The 22,104-nt window shown below is 32.8% G+C and overlaps 1 protein-coding gene across 1 annotated transcript; it reads right to left on the bottom strand.

Annotated features, from left to right (window-relative positions):
• Window positions 1-297: 297 nt before the first annotated feature.
• LOC115698388 (chaperone protein dnaJ 11, chloroplastic) lies at window positions 298-1,094 on the bottom strand. Its single transcript, XM_030625549.2, has one exon. It carries the CDS (start codon window positions 1,015-1,017, stop codon window positions 565-567), a length of 453 nt encoding a protein of 150 aa, XP_030481409.1. The 5' UTR covers window positions 1,018-1,094; the 3' UTR covers window positions 298-564.
• Between the last annotated feature and the right edge of the window lie 21,010 nt (window positions 1,095-22,104).

The following is a 22,104-nucleotide window of genomic DNA, read 5'->3' as shown; positions in this document are numbered from 1 at the left end:
GTTATACTTTTAGAACTCAGTAAGTACCTAACCGTTAAATCTCATTATCTACGTGTTATTTTTTTATTGGTATATTTAGAACTATTTTTTTTAAAAAAAAATACAAAATTTAATGACTTGGACTAGGGATTGCCACTTCGTAATTTATTTAACACTTAATAGTTAAGTACTTACAAAAATTATTGAATTATAACTTAAATATAATTAGTAAAAAAAAAACTTAAGTATTTATTTACAACTCAAAATTAAACTTAACTATTTTGCCACAAATTTATCAATATAATAATATGGTAAATGTCACAAAAGGAGATTAATAATTATAATAATAATATTTGCAATATGATTGGGCAATAATAAAATGGCGCCTTTTACAACAAAACAAATAATTAACAATGAATTAATAACGTAGTATATACAAATAAACACACTAAAAATATCCTTCAATTCAAGACAGAGAAATAATTCTTGGGAATTGGAGTGTTGGAATGAAACAGATGCCTTTAATAAAACACTCGATCTGTTCTTATATATTATAGTAGCAAAGCAAAGATTATTTTTTGTTCGCTACCAACACTGATCGGTCTCCCAAGTTCGGCGTTTACGGCTGGGAAATCCAGAACTAACCGGCCATTTCCGTCCGAATAACCGGCGATCGTAATCGGCGCGTCTATCGGGATCGGACAGCGTGGAATAAGCTTCATGGATTTTCATGAACTCGTCCGCCGAAGCTGAACTTTGACTATTAGCTACGCTAGCTGCCACGTCAGGATGAACGACCCTAGCCAATCTACGGTAAGCGGTCTTAATCTCCTGACACGTGGCTTCCATCCGAATACCAAGTACATCGTAGAGAGATGACGTGGAGGCCACGTGGGATGCACGTTTCTGGACGGTGGATGCGCATGAGGCTGAAACGACGTTGATTGGGCGAAATCCGGTGCTTGTGCTTGTACTGGAATGAGAATGAGGGCCTTGTACGACAACTTTTGGGGCGAAAAACGACGTCGTTGAAATCATCTCGATCTAATTCTTAAGATATATAAGAAGAGAAGTGATGGTGAGTTAAAGAGGGTGGATGAGTAAGGGAAGTGTGTTTTTATAAGGTTGGGTGGGGACTGAGTTTTAACTATGGTACGTATTGGTTAGTTGGTTGGTTGATTGATGAGTTAATAATTATGCCCTTATCCATATTTTTGTATCTTATTTTCCTCTTTCTTATTATGCTGACTCAGCAACGTGTCGGTGTCCATAGAATCTGTGAATTTTTGCTGGAATTCAAGTGTTGATAGTATTTTCCTAATTTTATTAATTAGAATCTAATTCGCAATTTATATTTTACTCTTAAATATATTTATTATAAAGTTAATTAGTAATTTTTTCCCTCGACTAAATCATGCACTTGAATTTTTTTGACTGTTAAAAATTCTCTCTAAATTATTAAAATTGTTAAATTTAAGAACTTTTGTCTAATTTTAATAAAAAAATTCTAACATAGATGAAAGTTCAGAGAACATGATTTAATATATATCAAAGTTTGAAGGGCATGATTCGGTAGATATCAAAGTCTATGGAGCATGATTTAGTACATAAACAATTACTGAAACATTAAAATTAAAATTGAATAAAATTAGACAAATGTCCTTAAATCTAACAATTTCAATAATTCAGGAAAATTTTTAACGGCAAAAAAAAATTCAAAGGACATGATTTAATATTTGTCAAAATTTGAGGAAAAAATTATTTATTAGTCTTATTATAATTAAAAAATTGAAGAAAAATAAAATATTTATAGTTACGAATTCTCTCAAATATCTTTATCCTTTTCAATGCCACATATTATTAATTTACGAATGGGGAAGAAAAATAATATAAAATTTAAAATATAAGCAGTTTAAGCACATCCTTTTATCAACTACTGTAAGAACTGCGGCTTCACACTACTTGCTCTTTAATTACGAGTCCATATAACCAACCCAAATAGGGCTCATTTAGTAAGTACATAAATGCAAATAATGTAATGTATTTTTTCTGGATGTCAATATTATTGTTAGTGTAATTAAGTATTAGATTTATATAATTTAATATAATACCTTTTAAAAAATATCACTAACTAATTATAAAATAATACATAATACCCATTAATAGTGTTCTACTAAGTATGATTGAATTGGATTAAACTAACAATATTGGTTAATTGGATTCAATTAACCAAAATTATAGGGCTCCGGAAATAGAATGGAATAAAACAACATTGTTATAAATATTATTAATTATGTGGATGTCCAAATCTTTTATTTATTACCATTAATTGTAATTAACATTACTCTTTTCTTAGTTTCCCTTTTTCTTAGTTTCTTAATATCTCACTCTTGTATTTGTATAAATAGGGGTTCACCCCATTGGAATAAACAACTGAGAAATTCTCATTCACTTTCTCTTTCTCTCTTCATCTTCTTCTTCTTTCTTCTCATCTACTTTATATTATTTTATATTATTTCATAACACGTTATCAGCACGAGTCTCTGCCCAAGCTTCAAGCACGAGTCTCTGCCCAAGCTTCAAGCATGAGTCTCTTCCTAAGACCCAATGTAAGTATTTTGTTAAAATTCTTGAATTGTTTCAAAGTCACGATACACTAAATATATATTTATATATATATACTTATCTGACTGAAACAATTTCAAGAATCCTTTGTTTTCTTTTTTCTTTTTATTTATATATATCTATATATTATATATGTATGTATATATTTTTATATATTTATTATTGATTCATATATATATACATATTATGTACTTATCATTCATAATATTTACAATATATGTTTGTCTATGATATGATAGAGAAAATCTATATAAATTATACATATATCCAGAAAGATTATGTATCATCGATAAAATATTGCATATATCCTGAAGATAATGCATCATCGATAAAATATTGCATATATCCTGAAGATTATGCATCCTCGATAAAATATCGCATATATCCTGATGATTATGCGTCCTCAATAAAATCTTGCATATATCCTGAAGATTATGCAAATGTAATATTCATTATATAGTTGATGGATACATAATGAAAGAGATGAATACATATTTATATATATGTTCTTGTATTCTTTGAGGACAATGAAAAGTAATCTAATATCGATATAGATTTTGACAAACATTTCCTGAAGTAAATGTTTTATATTTATCGAAGAAAAAAAATGATTGTATTTATGTGAATACAACTAAAGAATCATTAAAAATGATTATTATTGATGCAATTTTATAGTGGGTTTTGAATATCCAAAAAGAATGTTAAGAAAATTGCATTGAAACATCAAAGTATAAGAATAACAATGAGCATGACTAATGTTATTTAAATACATGAGACATGTATTTATTGTTCATCATTCCCTGCAGAGAATGATACGAATTGAATTCAACTACTTTTAAAGATTGTTTGTATTAGTCATGTTACTATACATTGTTATTACTTGCAATGTTGGAAATTATTGAATCTGACATATATTAAAGATTAAATTTTGCATACATCTTGGAGACTATGCAAAAATTGCATTCATATATTCTTTGAAATATTGTGAAAGAAATTGTTGAGTAATTTCTTTTTATATATGAACAAGTAATAAATTTTTAAGAAATTTATAATAATGTTCTACTTGTTCAACGTCATTCCCCGAAGTGAATGTAATGATTTTAAATAATCAATGGCATTGTTTGCTAAACAACCAAAAGATGAAATACCACACACAATCAAAGTGCATGAAATCTATATATCATGTGTGGAATTGAATAATAGTGGTCGCGTACCTGTAGTACGGACACACTTATAATCAAGATAAAAGTATACTTGATTATTTAATAGAATATGAATTGTACAAACTTATTGTACATTTAGAATATTTAAATATCATTACCTAAAGAGAATGAATAGACATGAAATTCTATTTCAAAGAATATAGATTTCACATATATTGGTAATGCCAGAAGCAAATTAGTATATACATATTTTATTATTTCTTGAAATCAATAGTTTCAAACTATTGTTGGCACAGGATATGTATATATATAGTTACTATATAATTCAGTTTGCATATTCCCAAAAGTGGATATATAATTTACTAATATTTGTTAGTGATCCAATATAATCAAAGTGATAAAGAATCACAAAATGATTATTTGAAAAGCTTCATGAAGAAGTCTTACATACAATTGCTACTTGGAGTAGTAAAATATATTTGTATGTACCTAGATGTATAACTTTTATCTAGTTATAAAAGTGATAAGAAATAACTTATTATATGTACTGGTTGTACATTTAAATATATAATATATCAAGTCATGATAATTAGACTGATGAATAGTCTATTAATAAATTAGACGACTTGTTAAAAAGATACCAGGAAAAATGAATGATATATTATGGTTATATCTATTTGACCATTACAATAACATGATGAAGTTGTCATGTATCTTTTAAATTATACACATCATTGAATTGATGATAGTGATTCCTGAAGAAATATAAAGTTTGATAAACATAATAGTGACTCCTGAAGAGTGTATATGTTTTGGAGAATAATATAATTATATTATTCGTGTATATAAAAATGAAACTTTTTATGATTACTTATATGTTGTAGTGATTTTACATTACCTTGTGAAAGTTTCATTGAAATACAAATTATAGTGAACCTGAAGTTCATTAATTGAATTATTTTGACATGATCAATCATATGCAATAAATTGTCAAAGAATTTGACTAAATTTTGTTGAAGAACCAAAAGATTCTTCTCATTGTTAATTTATAAGGCTCAAAAGAAGAATGTGCATATATTTGCACATAGAAAATATTTAAATTATATTTCTTTAACAATCTTGAGCCATTGTTAGATTTTTATTGCATAGTTTCTTATCGATGTGATAAGATTATATGATCATGCATTTACAAAATGTGTAAATTTATGTATTTCTAATTATACACGTATGACTCATTCTTAGAAATGAATTAAGTTCATAAGTATTGAACTTGAAACTGAAGTTATTGAACCTGAAGTTCAATGTCATATAATATATATATGAGTTTAAATAGATATTGATTCATTGTGATATATTGAAATCCCTACAGGTGTATTAATATTATTAGATATCACAATTTCTTAAAATTCTCTCGATCAGGGGGAGAGAAACAGTTGGGATCGATGATAAATTTTGAAAAATGATCCTTGCACAAAGTATAAGAACGATATAGTTCAAAATGATATATACCAACTGCAAATCAATATTATTCAAAGTTGAGATAGAATGAGTTGAAAACGCCTGAAGCGTAAATGAACAATGTAGAAATTATTAATAAATGTTCCTTTGATTTGCCCTGAAGTTGTTAAATCTAGAGGTACTCATGGAGATACCTTAATGTTATAAAGTATTAAAATGATAACCGTGATGAAAACGGTACTCGAAAAGACTCCCAAGAGAAGTTAGACATAACACATTTGATCATAATTGAATCCCTGAAGTGATTCTATATAGGTACATATAAATGATAAACATATTTGAAAAATATGTAATTTAAAGAGATCTCTATAAGTTATGTCAATATGGGAGGAAATTATCATTTATTGAAATTTTTGTCGACAATAAATATTGAATGTTTGCATATGCAATAAATTAACATGAGATAGCAAGGATCATGGTATTAGATTTGTCGAGAATCATCGACATACATTTTGATTTTTGGCCAAAATATTATGACGCAATCCAGGCAACTTTACTCACATAAAGTGAAGTAAGACCTGTAGGGTGTGCAAATAAATATTTCTAATGAGAAATTTGCATATATGTATTTGTACATAATGAATTGTTGTACAAAGTTTGCATAGACATGAGATTGATTGAAGTAAGGCTTAAATATTGAGAAAATATAATCATGATTTGATTATAGCCTGGAATATATTTTATGAGGATTTATAAGCGTCACATAAATGTTGCAACAAAAGGTTATTTATTTGGAGCTCCTAATATAGTGAGAATTTGAAATAAGCCTTATCTAAAAATTCTAGAAGAATTTAATACATGTCTTAAGTGATATAAATTCAAAGTCGCGCGCACTATATGACAAAGATCTTTGTATGAAATAAAGACATGTAAGTAAATTATTATTTGAAAAATACCTATGGTTGTCTATGCAATATAAATACGTAAATTATACGTTGTGATAGACTCTTGAAGAGTTTTTGATTAATTGCAAAACAAACTTTTATTTCTTTTGTATATCGAGAAATATTAAATGTATAAAGTTTGTTCATTAGTATTGAAGTCCTGAAGTACTTCATATGTATTAAGAATTATAGATATATGATCATTTGATATGAAAATTAAGATCATACAACAAGATGGAACAAATATATGGTATTGGAGTACCATCATTGTCACAAATGAAATTTATATTATCATTAATGTGTTATGTTCATATCTACTTGAAATGTTAACTTTTAGCATGAACAAGATTGTATATACACATGAATGATACAATTAGTTGGATAAATATTAATGTTCCACGAACCCCTCATTTATAATTTAGAAGTCCATACATACTCTGGAAGAGTTATAGGAAATATATGATCAAAGATTATATATGGTGATATTTTAAAAGTGATAATAATAATCTTATGAGATATATTATCACCAAAAGAATTATGGATCATATGTGCATGAGGGGGAGACATATTCATGTTGCACTCTTTTTCCCTTAGTTCAGGTTTTGTCCCAATGGGTTTTCCTGGCAAGGTTTTTAACGAGGCAACTTACAAATAGTTATGAATATGAAATATATATTGTACTCTTTTTCCCTAGCTCAGATTTTGTCCCACTGGGTTTTTCTGGCAAGGTTTTTAACGAGGCAACTATAAATCATGTTAACATACTTGCATTTTATGAAGCAAGTAGAAAATGTGTGTGAGTGAGATCATTGACATAGCATATTCGGGAAACATATAGATTGCACTCAATAAAGAAGTATCAACCCAAGCAATTCTCTATGGATAATATTGCTTGCATCGTTCAACTAAAAGGAGGTACATTGAAGGAGATAGAGTTAGAACACATTCCACGAAATTCTTCTTTATACGCTTCAAGAAAATGCATATTGGTGTTCAACATATTCAATCAAGTGTCAATCTTACAAACTTATTCACAAAGTTATTACCAACATCAACATTTGAGAAGACGGCAGACAAGATCGAAATTCGTCGATTAGAAGATCTCCACAAATGCCTAAATGAGGGGGAGTTAGTTTACACTATACTCTTTTTCCTTTGATCAAGTTTTCAGCAAGATTTTTAATAAGGCAGTTATTATGGACATCCAAGGGGGAGTGTTATAAATATTATTAATTATGTGGATGTCCAAATCTTTTATTTATTACCATTAATTGTAATTAACATTACTCTTTTCTTAGTTTCCCTTTTTCTTAGTTTCTTAATATCTCACTCTTGTATTTGTATAAATAGGGGTTCACCCCATTGGAATAAACAACTGAGAAATTCTCATTCACTTTCTCTTTCTCTCTTCATCTTCTTCTTCTTTCTTCTCATCTACTTTATATTATTTTATATTATTTCATAACAAACATCAAATTTTCATTTTCAATTTTATTTTTTTAGTGGAAAATTAATTTTATTAATCATTATTAATCTTTGTTATCAAATAATATAATAACTCAGTTTAAACAAACTCCAAAGTGAAGAGACAACCATGATATAAAATGTAAGCTATAGTAAAATTATGAACTACCATATTAGTTTATTACTTGAAAAAAAAAAATAGAAACATTTTTCAACTCATCAATCAAAACTTTACAATCAAAAATAGCATATCCAAATAAAGAAATCATAACAATAGTGTTACAAATTGCCTGAACCACACTCAAACAACCCGTCTCTAAACACCCAGTTCTACCGATGCTCATTGATCCAACTTAGAGCCTCACAAATTCTCATAGCTTCAGCCAACTCTGTTTCAACCATGTCGTGTGAGAAAGAGGTATATCCTTTAACCAGAAAACTATTAAAATCTCGAGCCACCATTTCAAACCCAAAGTTATGATCACCGTCAAACAAACACTACTATAAAAAGTGGACTATTCCCCCGTCGGTCCTCAAATTAATTTTTTCGAGAACCGTCGCTAATAATATTAAGTGTGTTTAAAACTAACACCTATAGTTGAGAATATCTATCAGTTTTAAATGGTCGTTTAGTATTCATATCAGTTTAAAACGGCTATGAGATAAAAATTAAAATTGTGCGTTTCAGAAGAATAGCCATCAGTTTTGATCCCTCGAGTATACTGTACCCGTCAATTTTAAACAGTTGAGTATAGTATACTCGACTATAGTGGAGTTATGTTAAAACCCCAAATCTCAATCAAATCTCTTTAGTTCTTCTATCATCTTCAACCTCGATCCCTCTCTCTAGGAGATTTTTGCCTCGTCCTCCCTCTCGTCGACGAGCACCCAACCACCTCATCCCCCTCTCATCTCGCTTGTTAGATTTCTTCATCGCTCATAAAATATGTAATATCAAAATTAATTTCATGGACAAACATATTATATATTATTATAAACATAAATCTAAATAAAACATTTGTTGATTTAAAGATAATAATTCAAATAACGGAAGCGTTAATTCATTGATAAAGGTGATCTATGTGGTGATTTTGGATAATGATCTTTCAAGAAAATAAGACTTAAGGTTTTCTAAATTTCACTCTTGATGGGAGAAGAAGAGATTAGATTGACTCTTGATTCTTGGGGACCACTACCAATATATAACCTCATATTTAGGTTTTTATGTTTTAGTATTTCTAATTTAGCCCCTCAATAAATTAGAAAATCTTAAGGTATCTACACATTTAGCCCATGACACTTTAATACTCAACGACACACTGTTACTAAAATGATTACTTTATTTGGGTCAAACTTCAAAAAGCAATACACTAATACATATGAGCCCACAATGAGGATTTTAATCTAACAATCTTCCACTTAAGCTACATATATTTTCTGATAGTGTATAATCTTATAAGCGCTTAAATTTTGCTATCATAATTATAGGTATTAAAAAAAAATCCAGTCCATTGATTATACTAACAGAGGATCAAAGCGGTTTTCACCACATTTAGCATGGCTAAACCTATCAATGCTCACGTATATCAATACAATCAAACCACACAGATGAATCATGGATGTGTTGCATAGAAATTACATGCACATGTGATCTTAGCATGACCATCTCTAACTGGTCCTCCTTAGTTGGGATTAATTATTTAGTCTTTGTAACCTTATGCTTAAACCTTAATAGAAGGAGTACATTCAAAGTACTCAAAACTTAATTCCATACTTTATCTACAGAATTAAACCATCAATATTTTTCAACTTGATAGAACATCTCAAATACTAACTCCCACTAAACCAACACAATCTTAAAGAATACCACATCCAAATATGAGCAACAAACTCCTAAAAGGCTTAAGTGGTGTATCCCTAATGATTCGGATCACACAAAATATAGAGTTTTTCCTTATTATGTTATATAGACACCTTATTACTTTGAACTTCATTTTAATAAAAATTAGTTCAAAGTCAATGTACTTTTGACCTTGTAGATCTCATGTTGTTACCAAAATGCAATCTGGTTCATTTGTTGTCACTGTTGACATCAGATTTGGCCAACCAACAGTGAAGTCAAATTTAATATTGATGCTTACTACGTGTTACACAATAAGAACAAATAGACACGAGATGTATAGAGGTTTGACCCCTTAGTTAGCGGGTAATGACATACTCCCCGTTTACTTGTATTGATACTAGAGATAATACTACACATATCACAAGTGTTGTAGAATCTGTGGTAGCTCTTTAAAGATTACAATATGCGAATGGATTTGGCAAATCTCAAGTGTGTGTGTGTGTGTGTGTGTGTGTGTGTGTGTGTGTGTGTGTGTGTGTGTGTGTGTGTGTGTGTGTGTGTGTGTGTGTGTGTGTGTGTGTGTGTGTGAGTGTTATGGTTAGAAATCCTTCTAGCCATTACAGAAAACACAAAGAAGATGAAAGAAGGAAAGAACAGAAAGAACAGAAAGACAGAGAGAAAGAACAGAGCAAAGAGAGTGAAAGAGTGATTGAAAGATTGTATTGCATTTCTGTGAGAAAAGCTACAACTGGTTTATATATGCACCAGAGTACAAGGCAAAGGCCAACAGAAATAACCAACAACTGAAAGTTGTTACAAACAGATACAGTTATAACTAACTGCCTTGACACTCCCCCTCAAGTTTGGAATTGGTACAGGGGCCAATGCCAAGCTTGTTCCTGAAGAGACCAAAACGAGCAGTGGAAGTGGCCTTTGTAAAGCCATCTGCAATTTGATCAATTGCAGGAACATGTTGAATACGAACCAGTTTTTGAGTAAGCTTCTCGCGGACAAAGTACAAATCTAGTTCTATATGCTTAGTCCGAGCATGAAGGACAGGATTAGCAGTTAATAGTATGGTGCTCAAGTTGTCACACCAGATAACAGGGGTGCGAGGAAGCTGAATGTGAAGTTCAGTAAACAGAGAGTGCATCCATGTAAGTTCAGAGACAACTTGAGCAAGACTCCGATATTCAGCTTCGGTACTGGACCTAGACACGGTATGTTGTTTCTTACACTGCCATGCCACTAGATTAGAACCAAAAAAGATCGAAAAACCCGAAGTGGATCGTCGATCGTCAGGATCACTGGCCCAGTCAGCGTCACAAAAGGCAGTGACATCAAGTTCAGTTGGTTTCTGTAGAGTTAGACCATGAGAAACAGTGCCACTCAAGTATCGAAGAATTCTCTTCACTGCATTCCAGTGATGATGAAGAGGATTAGCCATAAATTGACACACCTTGTTTACACTATATGAAATCTCTGGTCTAGTAATAGTAAGGTATTGGAGAGCTCCAACAATAGATCTATAGTGCTGAGGATTGTCAATGGGATCTCCTTGATATGCTGAAAGTTTCAAGCCACTTGTCATAGGTGTAGGGGCTGGTTTGGCATCTGTCATTTGAGCTTTGTTTAACAAATCCTGAATGTATTTTCCTTGAGAAAGATGCATACCAGAATCTGTATGTTGAACCTCGATACCAAGAAAATAATGTAAAGTGCCAAGATTTTTGAGGGAGAATTTGTTGTCAAGAGCTTGAATGAGAGAAGAAACTTGTTCAGCATCACTCCCAGTGATGATTATATCATCTACATACACCAATAGAAGAATCATAGACCTGGAAGTGTGTAAAATGAACAAGCTGTAATCGGACTTTGAAGAAACAAATCCAAATGACAGTAAACAGGTCTGCAATTTCTCGAACCAGGCTCGTGGAGCCTGCTTTAAACCGTATATAGCTTTATTTAATTTGCAAACCAGATGAGGTGCATCAGGTAGTTCGAATCCAGGAGGCTGTACCATATAGACCTCTTCCTTTAAATCACCATTTAAGAAGGCATTATTAATGTCTAGCTGTTGAATGCACCAACCCTTTGCCAAAGCCAAAGACAACACAATCCGAATGGTCACAGGTTTGACAACAGGACTGAAAGTCTCTGTGAAATCGAAACCTGGTTGTTGATGAAATCCCTTGGCAACCAACCTAGCTTTGAGCTTGTTTATAGTCCCATCAGCATTCAATTTAATTTTGTAAACCCACTTGCACCCAATTGGTGTTCTACCATCAGGAAGAGGGACATAAGTCCAAGTAACATTCCTTTTTAATGCTCCCATTTCATCATTCATAGCATTCAACCACTTTTCTTGTTTCATAGCCATTTTGACATTGGTTGGAGCTTGCAAAGCCATATAAGCCTTAGGTTTGAATATACCAGATTTGGACCTTGTTTTCATTGAGTGCTTGTTTACTACAGGATCATGAGAGGAAGTGGGAACTGTTGGGACAGAGATAGGTATACTGGGAGGAATAATAGGTGTGTCAGGTTCCTGAGGTGAGGAATCAGCAGGCAGAGATTCAGGTGAGCTATTGGATACCTGAGTAGTGATGATGGGATTTTGAGAATGAGGAGGCTGAGTAGCATGATCAATGGGACAAAAGACAGGGGTCTGTATTGATGATGAAGTGGAATGAGTGGGAAATAGATACTCAGCAGTATAAATGGTGGTGGATTTGGGAATTGTGGCAAAGGGTAGGGGTTCATTGTTGTGCATCTGTTCAGAGGAGATAGTGAAATGTGAAGCCTTATAGGGAAATTTAGACTCATCAAAAATTACATCTCGAGAGATGTACAACCTACCCGTGGCATGTAAGCACTTATAGCCCTTATGATTGAGGCTATAGCCAACAAAAATACAAGGTGCTGATCTAAAATCGAGTTTGTGCCTATTATAAGGTCTAATGTTGGGATATCAAAGGCACCCAAAGGTCCTTAGATTGTTGTAGTCAGGTTTTATGTTGAACAACATCTCCATTGGAGACTGTTGTTGCAAAATAGGAGAGGGCAATCTGTTGTGCAGGTAAACAGCAGCTCTGAATGCCTCATCCCAAAATTTTAAGGGCAGTGAGGCATGAGCAAGAAGGCTTAAACCATGTTCAACTATCTGCCTGTGTTTTCTCTCAACCAGGCCATTTTGTTCATGAGTTGTTGGACATGGATGTCTGTGTAGGATGCCTAATTGTTTCAAGGGTTCAGTGAAGGATCTAAACTCTCCCCCCCAATCAGTTTGTAGAGTTTTAATCTTTTTGCCTTTTTGAAGACTTGTCTCAGCTTTGAAATTTTGAAAAGTTCTTAGTGCTTCAGATTTGGTTTTAAGGAGATAGATCCAAGTGAACCTAGTGTAAGCATCAACAAAGCTCATGTAGTATTTGTAACCATTGTGAGAAATGGTGTGTGAAGGGCCCCAAAGATCAGACACAATTAATTGTAATGGTTCAGTGTAGATAGTTTGAGACATCTTTGGAAAGGGCAATTTGTGAATCTTACCTAAGCAGCAAGCTTCACAAACAGATGTAGAGTTTTTATTGCTATAAGGAACATTACAATAGTTCATGACAGAATGGACAACTCTTTATCTAGGATGACCTAATCTATTGTGCCACAAGTCAAAACTAGACAAAGATGTGTCATTACATGGAGAAGTTATGCTACTGGTAGGCTTTGTGTTACAATCAACAGAGGTGGCAATATAGGCATGGTTCTGATCTTGGAGATGGACAGCTGGACAGATTGAGGGAGGTTGGGGAAGCACTTGAAACTGACCAGAATCAAAGTATATAGGCCATTGTGGAGTGTCCCAGTCAGGAGTAAAGTTTTGGTCCTCAGATCCTTAACATAGCAAACAAGAGGGTGAAATTCAAAGAAAACATTATTGTCCATAGCAAACTTTGAAACACTTAACAGATTCTTAGTTATTTCTGGTATATGCAGTAAATTTTTGAGAATGAAAGGCTTATCTGAGTGTGGAGATTTAAACAAAGTAGAGCCAGTGTGTTGAATGGTCAAACCTGATCTATTCCCAACATAGAGCCTCTCTTGACCATTGTAATCACTGCTCTGCACCAGATTAGTCACATCAGCTGTGCAATGATTGGTAGCACCTGAATCGGGATACCATCTTGTGTCAGTGCCTGAAGCTGTTTGAGCTGAGTGAGCTTGCATTGTTTTGGTGCCATCAAAAGTGGGAAGAACCCCAGTATAGCTCTTATCAAATCGGTAGAAGCATTCAAGAGCCAAATGGCCAGTTTTGTGACAGATTTGGCACTGAGGTTTGGCCTGACTGGTGTGAAATCTTCCCCCAGCTGAAGCAGTGAAATTCCCTCGTCCAGCAGGGTTATTATTATATGATCCACCTGGAGAATTGAATCCAGTGTTAGCTCCTCTATTATACTGGTATCCAGGAAAATTGAATGAAGTGTAAGGAGGAGAATTGAAGGGAAACTGACCTCGAGAGGGATTTGGCCCTTTGAAATTTCGATTGTAGTGTGCGAGAAGGGCTTCATATGAGAGATGAGTTTCCAGATCTGGATTAGTAGCTACAAGATTCACATTGAGATCAACTTCTTGATCTGTTTTCTCGATCCTCGACTTAGATGCAAGGAGTAATGCCTCAATCTCAGCAACCGAGTACTCCTCAATTCTGGTATTGGATGAGATGATGAATGTATCGTACTCGCTTGGTAATCCCTTGAAAATTGCAGATATGTGATCACGAGCTGAGAGTTTTTCCCCCACTGAAGCTAAAAGATCGACATGTTGTTTGACTTTAAGGAAGTAGTCATTGAGAGACTGAGATCCTTTCTTGAGATTTTGGAGCTTTGTTCTGAATTCCAAGATCTTAGATGAAACCTGCAAGGTAAAATGTTTCTCGAGTGCACTCCATATCTGTCTTGCAGTGTTACACCCTACCATTCGTGTTAGCAAACTCTCAGTCATTGAAGAGAGTAACTATGAAACAAGCAACTGGTCTTGAACTTCCCACTCCACAAATTCAGGATTCTGAGTCTGTGTTGCTTGATCTGCATCACTGAGATATTGAGGCGGTGGTGTACTGTCTTGGATGAACTTCAAGAGTCTGTTTCCACGAATGGCAGCCAGCACCTGTTGCTTCCATAGTAGGAAGTTATGATCATTCAGTCGGATAGACAAGGAGTGATTGAAGTGAACTGTTGAAGAGTCTTCACTTCTTGCTCTGTTTCGATCTGCAGCAGAAAACCCAGGGGGTGCACCAAGATTTGTTGAGCTTGAATTCGTAGTTCCAATGTTAAGCCATATTTGCCACCAAAGGTGGCCACTGCTCTGATACCATGTTATGGTTAGAAATCCTTCTAGCCATTACAGAAAACACAAAGAAGATGAAAGAAGGAAAGAACAGAAAGAACAGAAAGACAGAGAGAAAGAACAGAGCAAAGAGAGTGAAAGAGTGATTGAAAGATTGTATTGCATTTCTGTGAGAAAAGCTACAACTGGTTTATATATGCACCAGAGTACAAGGCAAAGGCCAACGAAAATAACAAACAACAGAAAGTTGTTAGAAACAGAAAACAGTTATAACTAACTGTTAACTAACTATCTTGAGAGAGAGAGAGAGAGAGAGAGAGAGAGAGAGAGAGAGAGAGAGAGAGAGAGAGAGAGAGAGAGAGAGAGAGAGAGAGAGAGAGAGAGAGAGAGAGAGAGAGAGAGAGAGAGAGAGACTATGCCTGTGTGAGAGAGATGAGTATCATACTTAGAGCTTGAGAGTTAGGACTGAGAGCTTAAGACTTAGAGAGTTAGGGACTAATGCTCTTTATATAGTAGAGCTTACATTTCTAATATCCCTTAAAAATAGGTAAGTAAAGCTATTATTTAATAAATTAATAAAGTTAAAATGACTAAATTGCCCCTTAAAATAGGGAAGTTGCTGAAATTTTCCCTCTATTTTTGTGGGATTTTAAGGCCTGATTCGATGCTTGACTTGCTGTCCGTGGATGAAAGTTGCATGCCAAAACCCTGCCAAGAAAAAGCTGGTCGGCCATGCACTTGCCAGAGTGCATGATGGCCAACCATATGGTGTCTAGAAGCTAGCCGACCTATGCTGGCCATAGGGCTGGCCAGGGGGGCTCCTTGAGGTGGCTAGTTTGTCATTTCATTGTTCCTCCTAAGTACTCGGACCACTTGTTGGTTAAAGTGCTAAGTAGATGGCTTGGCCTTCTTGTTGGCGAATTGTACTCCCACGTGACATTGTTGTTGGCCATGTGGGCATGCCACATCAGGTGAGAAAAAATTGAGATAACATTTGCCCTTCAAATTCTTGTGCGAACGTCTGCGCGGATAGGGACATTTCAATTTAGTCGAGACTAATGTAGCCTTAATTAGGAAAATCTTGTAGTATATTTTAGCCTTTGAAATATTTGCTTTTAATTGTCTGATCACCTTCCTTAGCAGTAAGTTAACAACATTACTCTTCTGCATGTTTTTTGTTATATGCTGCATGGCAAGTGAGAAGGGGTCCCATAGAAGCTATATAAGCTTCTATGGGAACTCATTCTCATTTCCTACATTTCGCTCTCTCTCTACAAAAACTAACTTTTGAAAGCTCCTCCTTCTCTCTAGAGGTCGACGCCTTGTAGTGCTCCATCTCTCAAGATTTTCATGCTATTTTGAGATTCAAGCTTCCCATCTTCTTCATCAACAATTTCTAGTAGTGGGTAAACTTTCAAATCCCGTTCTTTACTTGTTTATTTGATTTTTCCATGGTAATTTTGAAGCTTTTCTTTGTTTTAAAAATTTTTTGATTCCCACATTAGATTGTAATCTTTTTGGTATTTTAATCCGCATGATAGTTTTAGGATGCATAATGTGTGAGTTCTTGACAAAAAAAGATTCGATTTTGACCTTCGTTGTGATTCTTGACTCTTTGAGTCATGAAGAACACGAAGAACATGTTCGAGTTCTTGAGAAACACACACTTTGATCCATAGCACACCCTGGATGGTCATAGAGGTCTTGTTCAAGACCTGGCCAGTCATGGGGTCTTCTCATGGGAGCTGGCCGGCCATAAGGGTTTACCCTAAAGTCTATACAACACCTAATTATGTATAACTTATTTTACCATTTTACTTGCATGTATGAGAGTGGAAGTTATATGTGTTTGTATGACACTTAATTCTAAAATAACTTCTCCTAGAATCATGATTGCTTATAATTTGGTTTTATCATCCATACAACATTTCCAATCGAAATTATTGAAACCAACTACTATATTTCACAATGTTAGTTTTTTGATTGTTAACATATCCTTAATACCATAAGGATGACAACTCAAGTACCAATACAGCATGACTGCAACAGATATCATGATAGTAATGTATATACTTGACTGAACTCTAGACCGCCTTCAATAAGTATATATATATATATGTGAGACAATTTCAAAATTGATCTCTCATTATTATCTATACACGTGGACGGTATGCCTTTTATAACACAACACACTTAACAATTTAAAGATTCTTAATAAAATCGAAATATTAATTACAATAATAGTTAGTCAATGCAAACTATAAGAAAATTCAGTCTATTATTGTTGATATCATTATGAAGAATCTAAATACTTAGACCATATAACGTTTATTACAGATTCTTTGTTTAACAGAGATAGTCAAATAATCGTTTAATCGACTCTAAAATCGATCAGGATCATAAAATATGAGCAATGTACTATATCAAGTAACCGTATAAACATTGCTCTCACTGATCTCTCACGTAGTATTGACTAACGATAATATTTCAAATTGAAAATTTTGAGAATTATAGTAGTCATTATCTTGATATCCTGCCTCAAAATAGATTTATCCATTAAACTTGTCCATTTAACAAGACAAGGTCTTTAAACAAGAATTTAGTTCTCTCATCCATATATATTGATTTCCAAATAGTCACCACTTTACCATTCAATAATAGTGCAAAACAAATAAATATATTATTATAGTAGAGAATATTTTTGATACAGAAAATCTAATTATCGAAGAATAAGGCACATTAACACGACAAAGGGTCCTAGATTCCTATGTTAAGTGAGTAAGAGAACTTATCTATACATTTATCCTGGAAGGAATAGAAGGTTTGGAGACAAAGAAGAGACTCCAAGACCCATCGAGGACCTCTTCCTCGCTTCACGTGCACCACGACCCCCAACAAGGGGGTCCCACACAAGGCCCTCAGTGTGGGGGCCTCCTCCCCGTCTCCTAACCCTCAGCAAGGGGTTCCTCACCTTACTCATACGACCTCCAACGAGGGGCTCCTCCTCCTCGCGACCGACCCCTAAAGAGGGGGTCCTCACCTCACTCGTATGACCCCTAGTGAGGGGGCCCCTCTCCTCACGACCCGACCCCCAACGAGGGGGTCTCTACCTCGTTCGCACGGCCCCCAGTGAGGGGCCTCCTCCTCGCCCACTACAACCCCCAGCGAGGGGGTCTCTTCCTCGTACGTCAAGGCTCTAGCGGGGAGCCTCCTTGTCTCACACGACATGGTCTCACAAGGCCCTCACTCACGTGAGAGGTCCCATCACTTGAGGACCCTCATTGAACAAAAGTTCTTATTCAATATGTAATAACAAGAGAGGATGAGTCAAGAAGAGCCTTGTCTCCTCCTATTAGCTACTCACGAAAGGACATATGACGAAATCTACACACTCTTATGCATAATGAACTTTAGGACGTAAGACATGAAGATACGGGACAAAGGACACCCCGTACCATGTACGTGTGGGGGACCATCCAAAAAAGCCTCCCCACTATTATAGAACCTGGGCAAGTAGTCGACGTACAATGGGTGGTGGAGACCAAATCCGCATGTGTCAGGATCTGGGCAAGAAATGAGAGTTTCAAATTCAAAATTACGGTTTTATAGGCATATTTCTTTAGTTATTTTAAAATAATTGAAGACATAAGCCTTAAAATAATTGAAGATAAAGGTCTTCATGACCTATGTCTTTGGTTATTTCAACATAACCAAAGACATAGGTCCGCAATTTTTTTTTCTTTCTTTTTCTCCTTACTTTTATCTTCGGATTTTATTTTTTCTCTTGTAAAAAACTAAAGCTATACACAAATTTTCTAGTAGTGGAATATGAAGGTCGGGTGTGGGGTGGTGGTTCATGATTCCTCCAGCCATTGCATTGCTTCGACGTCTATTCCTATTTATTCTGCTTTGACGCCTCTAGTGGCTAATGCCTTGTTGTGCTTCATGGTCCGACTTAGTGCTCTCGGTTGGGGTTCTAGATTGCGGAGGTGTTATCTGACTGTTCTTGAGTGTGTGAGACTCTTTTCAAAAAAGCACATTTACTTGCTTAAGTTGGTAATGTTACTTTATTGTTGATATTTTTTTTTATCTGTACATTTGTTAATGTTTTACATTTCTCTCATTGTAATAAGCTTTCTAATTCTATAATTCATAATTTGGCTAAGTTGACCATTTCCCTGTATATAACTATAATGTAGTAGCCTAATCTTTTTAGTTGTATTAGGAGTGTGCAGAAAGTCATTTAATCTAATTATAATCGACCGATCCAATTTTAACTGATCCAATAGAATTGGATATTCAATTATAATTGGATCAGATCGGATGTAAATTTTAAAAATCCAATCAGATAAGATCGGATGTTGGATGGGACATCCGATCTAATAGATTACCGAACCGAACCGATTCAATGATCATCCAATTATATTTATATATTATTAAAATACGTTTATAATTTTATATATTTAATATATATATTAATTAATTTAATATATATGTAACACGTGAGATTAGAAAAAAAACATTAAATCTAAAATATTAATTCTCATCCTCTTAAATGTTAATAAAATTGTCAATGCGTATTGAATAAATTTTAGTTTTTTTAGCATTTTATTATAAGATCATAAGAATTAAATTGGACTAAACTAATGTTTATTGTGTATGTTAGATTATTAGATTTTCAATTATATTTTATATATATATATTTTAATAAAATCAACTTAAATGGTAGTTAAAATAGATTGGATGAATCCAATCAAATTTAATCTAATAAAAAATTAATTAATGCATCCAATAATTGGAACCGATTCAATCCAATACATCTATTTGATCAGATGATATCAGATTGGATGACTTAATTTAATTGGGTTGGATCAGATAACACAATTCAATATCTAATAAATAATTGGATTAAATTAGTTGGATCTAAATCCATTAAATATGATTCACTAAATACTCTTAAATTGTACCTTAGAAATGGATATATATATATATATATATATATATATATACATATATATTTGGTTTTTTTTTTGAAAGCTTTTTGGTCATTTATTGTTTTGTGGTCCTTTAAGGCTTCAATGAATCCTGTAAATAAGATAATTTTGTACAATAAAATATCAAAGTCAATTGGCCATTGGTTATGGAAAATAAAATAGCTCACAAGAACAGATTCTAACTTGGTAACTAATTGTCTCTTTTTAATTTTATTAACAAATTATTATTCTTAAAAGGAAAGAGAAGAAAAATTATAGTTTGGGAAGGAAGGTTGCTTCGCGCGAAAATAGGTGAATAGTTAGAGGCAAGCATGCACTACCTACTTACTGTCGATATGGATAAGTCATGATGTGGTAGCATCATTACTGTTTTAGATTTATAAAAGATCGTATGCATTTAATATTTGTAACATTATAATTTATTTGAAAAACATTATTATTTCAGGATATGTAATTAATATTTATAAAATTATAATTTTATTCTAATTTTTTCAGTATAGTATTTTTTTTAAATTTATTTGAAAAACATTTGGAAGTAAAGCTTAGTAACATTTGAACTATTGACCTCTACATATATACATATATGTAATCTAGTTTAACTATTACACTAAAATTAATATTATATCTATAAATATTATTTTTTTTATTATAAATATATGTCGTAACTAATTAAATTGAATATATATTTTTTTTTCAAATTTTTTTAAAGAGCGTCTATACTACATGTTTTTGTCTAAACTCAATGATCTAGTTACTAAGCTATATATGTGTCATATTTAAGACAATAATAGAGTTTGTACTGGCGAAATTAGAAAGAAATTATAGTTTTACAAATATTAAGTATTTATGCTACTAAAAATAAATATTAAATTTATGACACTTACAAACTTAAATATGATGTATAGACTTGATTAGAATGAGAATGTAACATTTAAATTAAATTTGAATGATAAGGGTTTGTGTTTCCAAGTAGGTTTTACATTTTTAATTTAAATGGTGATAATGTTAATCCCTTCACGCATGGGTTACATATTTTCTCCAAGTCTACTCCCTCCAACTCTACTCTCTTTAACTCAAACTTACATAACAAACACCCCATTAAGTGGCGTTTTATTAGAAGAAATGAAAATATAGCTAAAATAAAAATAATATTCTAATATTTTAAAATAAAACCAAACAAAAGAATAGAATAAAAATTGTCTCCTTTCTATTCTATTCAATTTCATTCCCTCTAACCAAATGCGACTAAACTATTTACACTGTTTATTTAGAGATATTTACACCACAGACTGAAATTTTCAATTTTTTTATCTTTTTTTTACTATGAGATGGAATTTTTTTAAAAAAATATTGTGTTTTTTTTTTTCAAAAATACTATGTAAGTTTTATACTGTGTACTGTGTTAAATTTTTACAGTTGTTTTACGGTTATTTTTTAGTTGTTCTACTGTTCTTTTTTAGTTGTTCTGTTTTGTGTTTCACTGTTATTTTATAAAAACACAATATTTTTTTAAAAAAATTCCGTGTGATAGTATTTTTTATAAAATTAACCCAAATTTTAATATTTTTTTTTTTTAAGTTTTCCTTCATTTATCCTTCCATATTAAGTAAAGGATCAAATTATATGGGACAGTACACACGGTAGTAACTGTGGGACAACGTCAATGGCCCAACCCAATTTATAGTTTAGGAGACACGGAAAATGAATTATTGCTCAACCTGTCATATATTGGATAAGATGGCAATCTATTAAAAATAAGACACGTGTCAAACTATTTAAGGAAATAAAAAAAGAAATATATGATATAGCTGTCAAAGTGTCAGACTATTAAAAATAAGACAGGTGTCGACCTATCCAAACTTGGGCGGTGAGACTGTAAAAGCCCACAAACTACGGGTTGTATCTGTAAAAGTCCATTTTAACATTTTACCCGCGATTATTTCTGACAAATCCGCTCTTATTTTTCTGTTTAAAATAGGGATAATTGGGGCAAAAATTCTTAAAATGTCCATACAAATAAGTCTTCAACTCTTTTTCAAAAAAAAAAAGAAAAATAAGTCTTCAACTTTCAAAAAAATAAATAAATAAAGCTGAAACTTTTTTTTTTAAAAAAAAGTCTTTAGCTTTAAAAAATGTTAGTAATAATTTCTAAGGTCTGAATTCTTGTTTGTTCATTCATACCCAATTTAACAGCATAATTAAATACCGACAAAAAATTTACGCATTGAGAATTCATAGGTACATATATATAATAATAATTAAAAATTATAAAACATATAATTATTTAAAATAAA

Source organism: Cannabis sativa, chromosome X (assembly GCF_029168945.1).
Source record: "Cannabis sativa cultivar Pink pepper isolate KNU-18-1 chromosome X, ASM2916894v1, whole genome shotgun sequence".
In the NCBI taxonomy this organism is placed as follows: domain Eukaryota; kingdom Viridiplantae; phylum Streptophyta; class Magnoliopsida; order Rosales; family Cannabaceae; genus Cannabis; species Cannabis sativa.
The sequence above is the reverse complement of the archived record's forward strand: the minus strand, read 5'-3'. Positions and strand labels throughout refer to the sequence as shown.

Bases quoted from the DNA above. Each gene is read 5' to 3' on its own strand.
- LOC115698388 (XM_030625549.2), bottom strand. From the start codon at position 1,017: ATGATTTCAACGACGTCGTTTTTCGCCCCAAAAGTTGTCGTACAAGGC.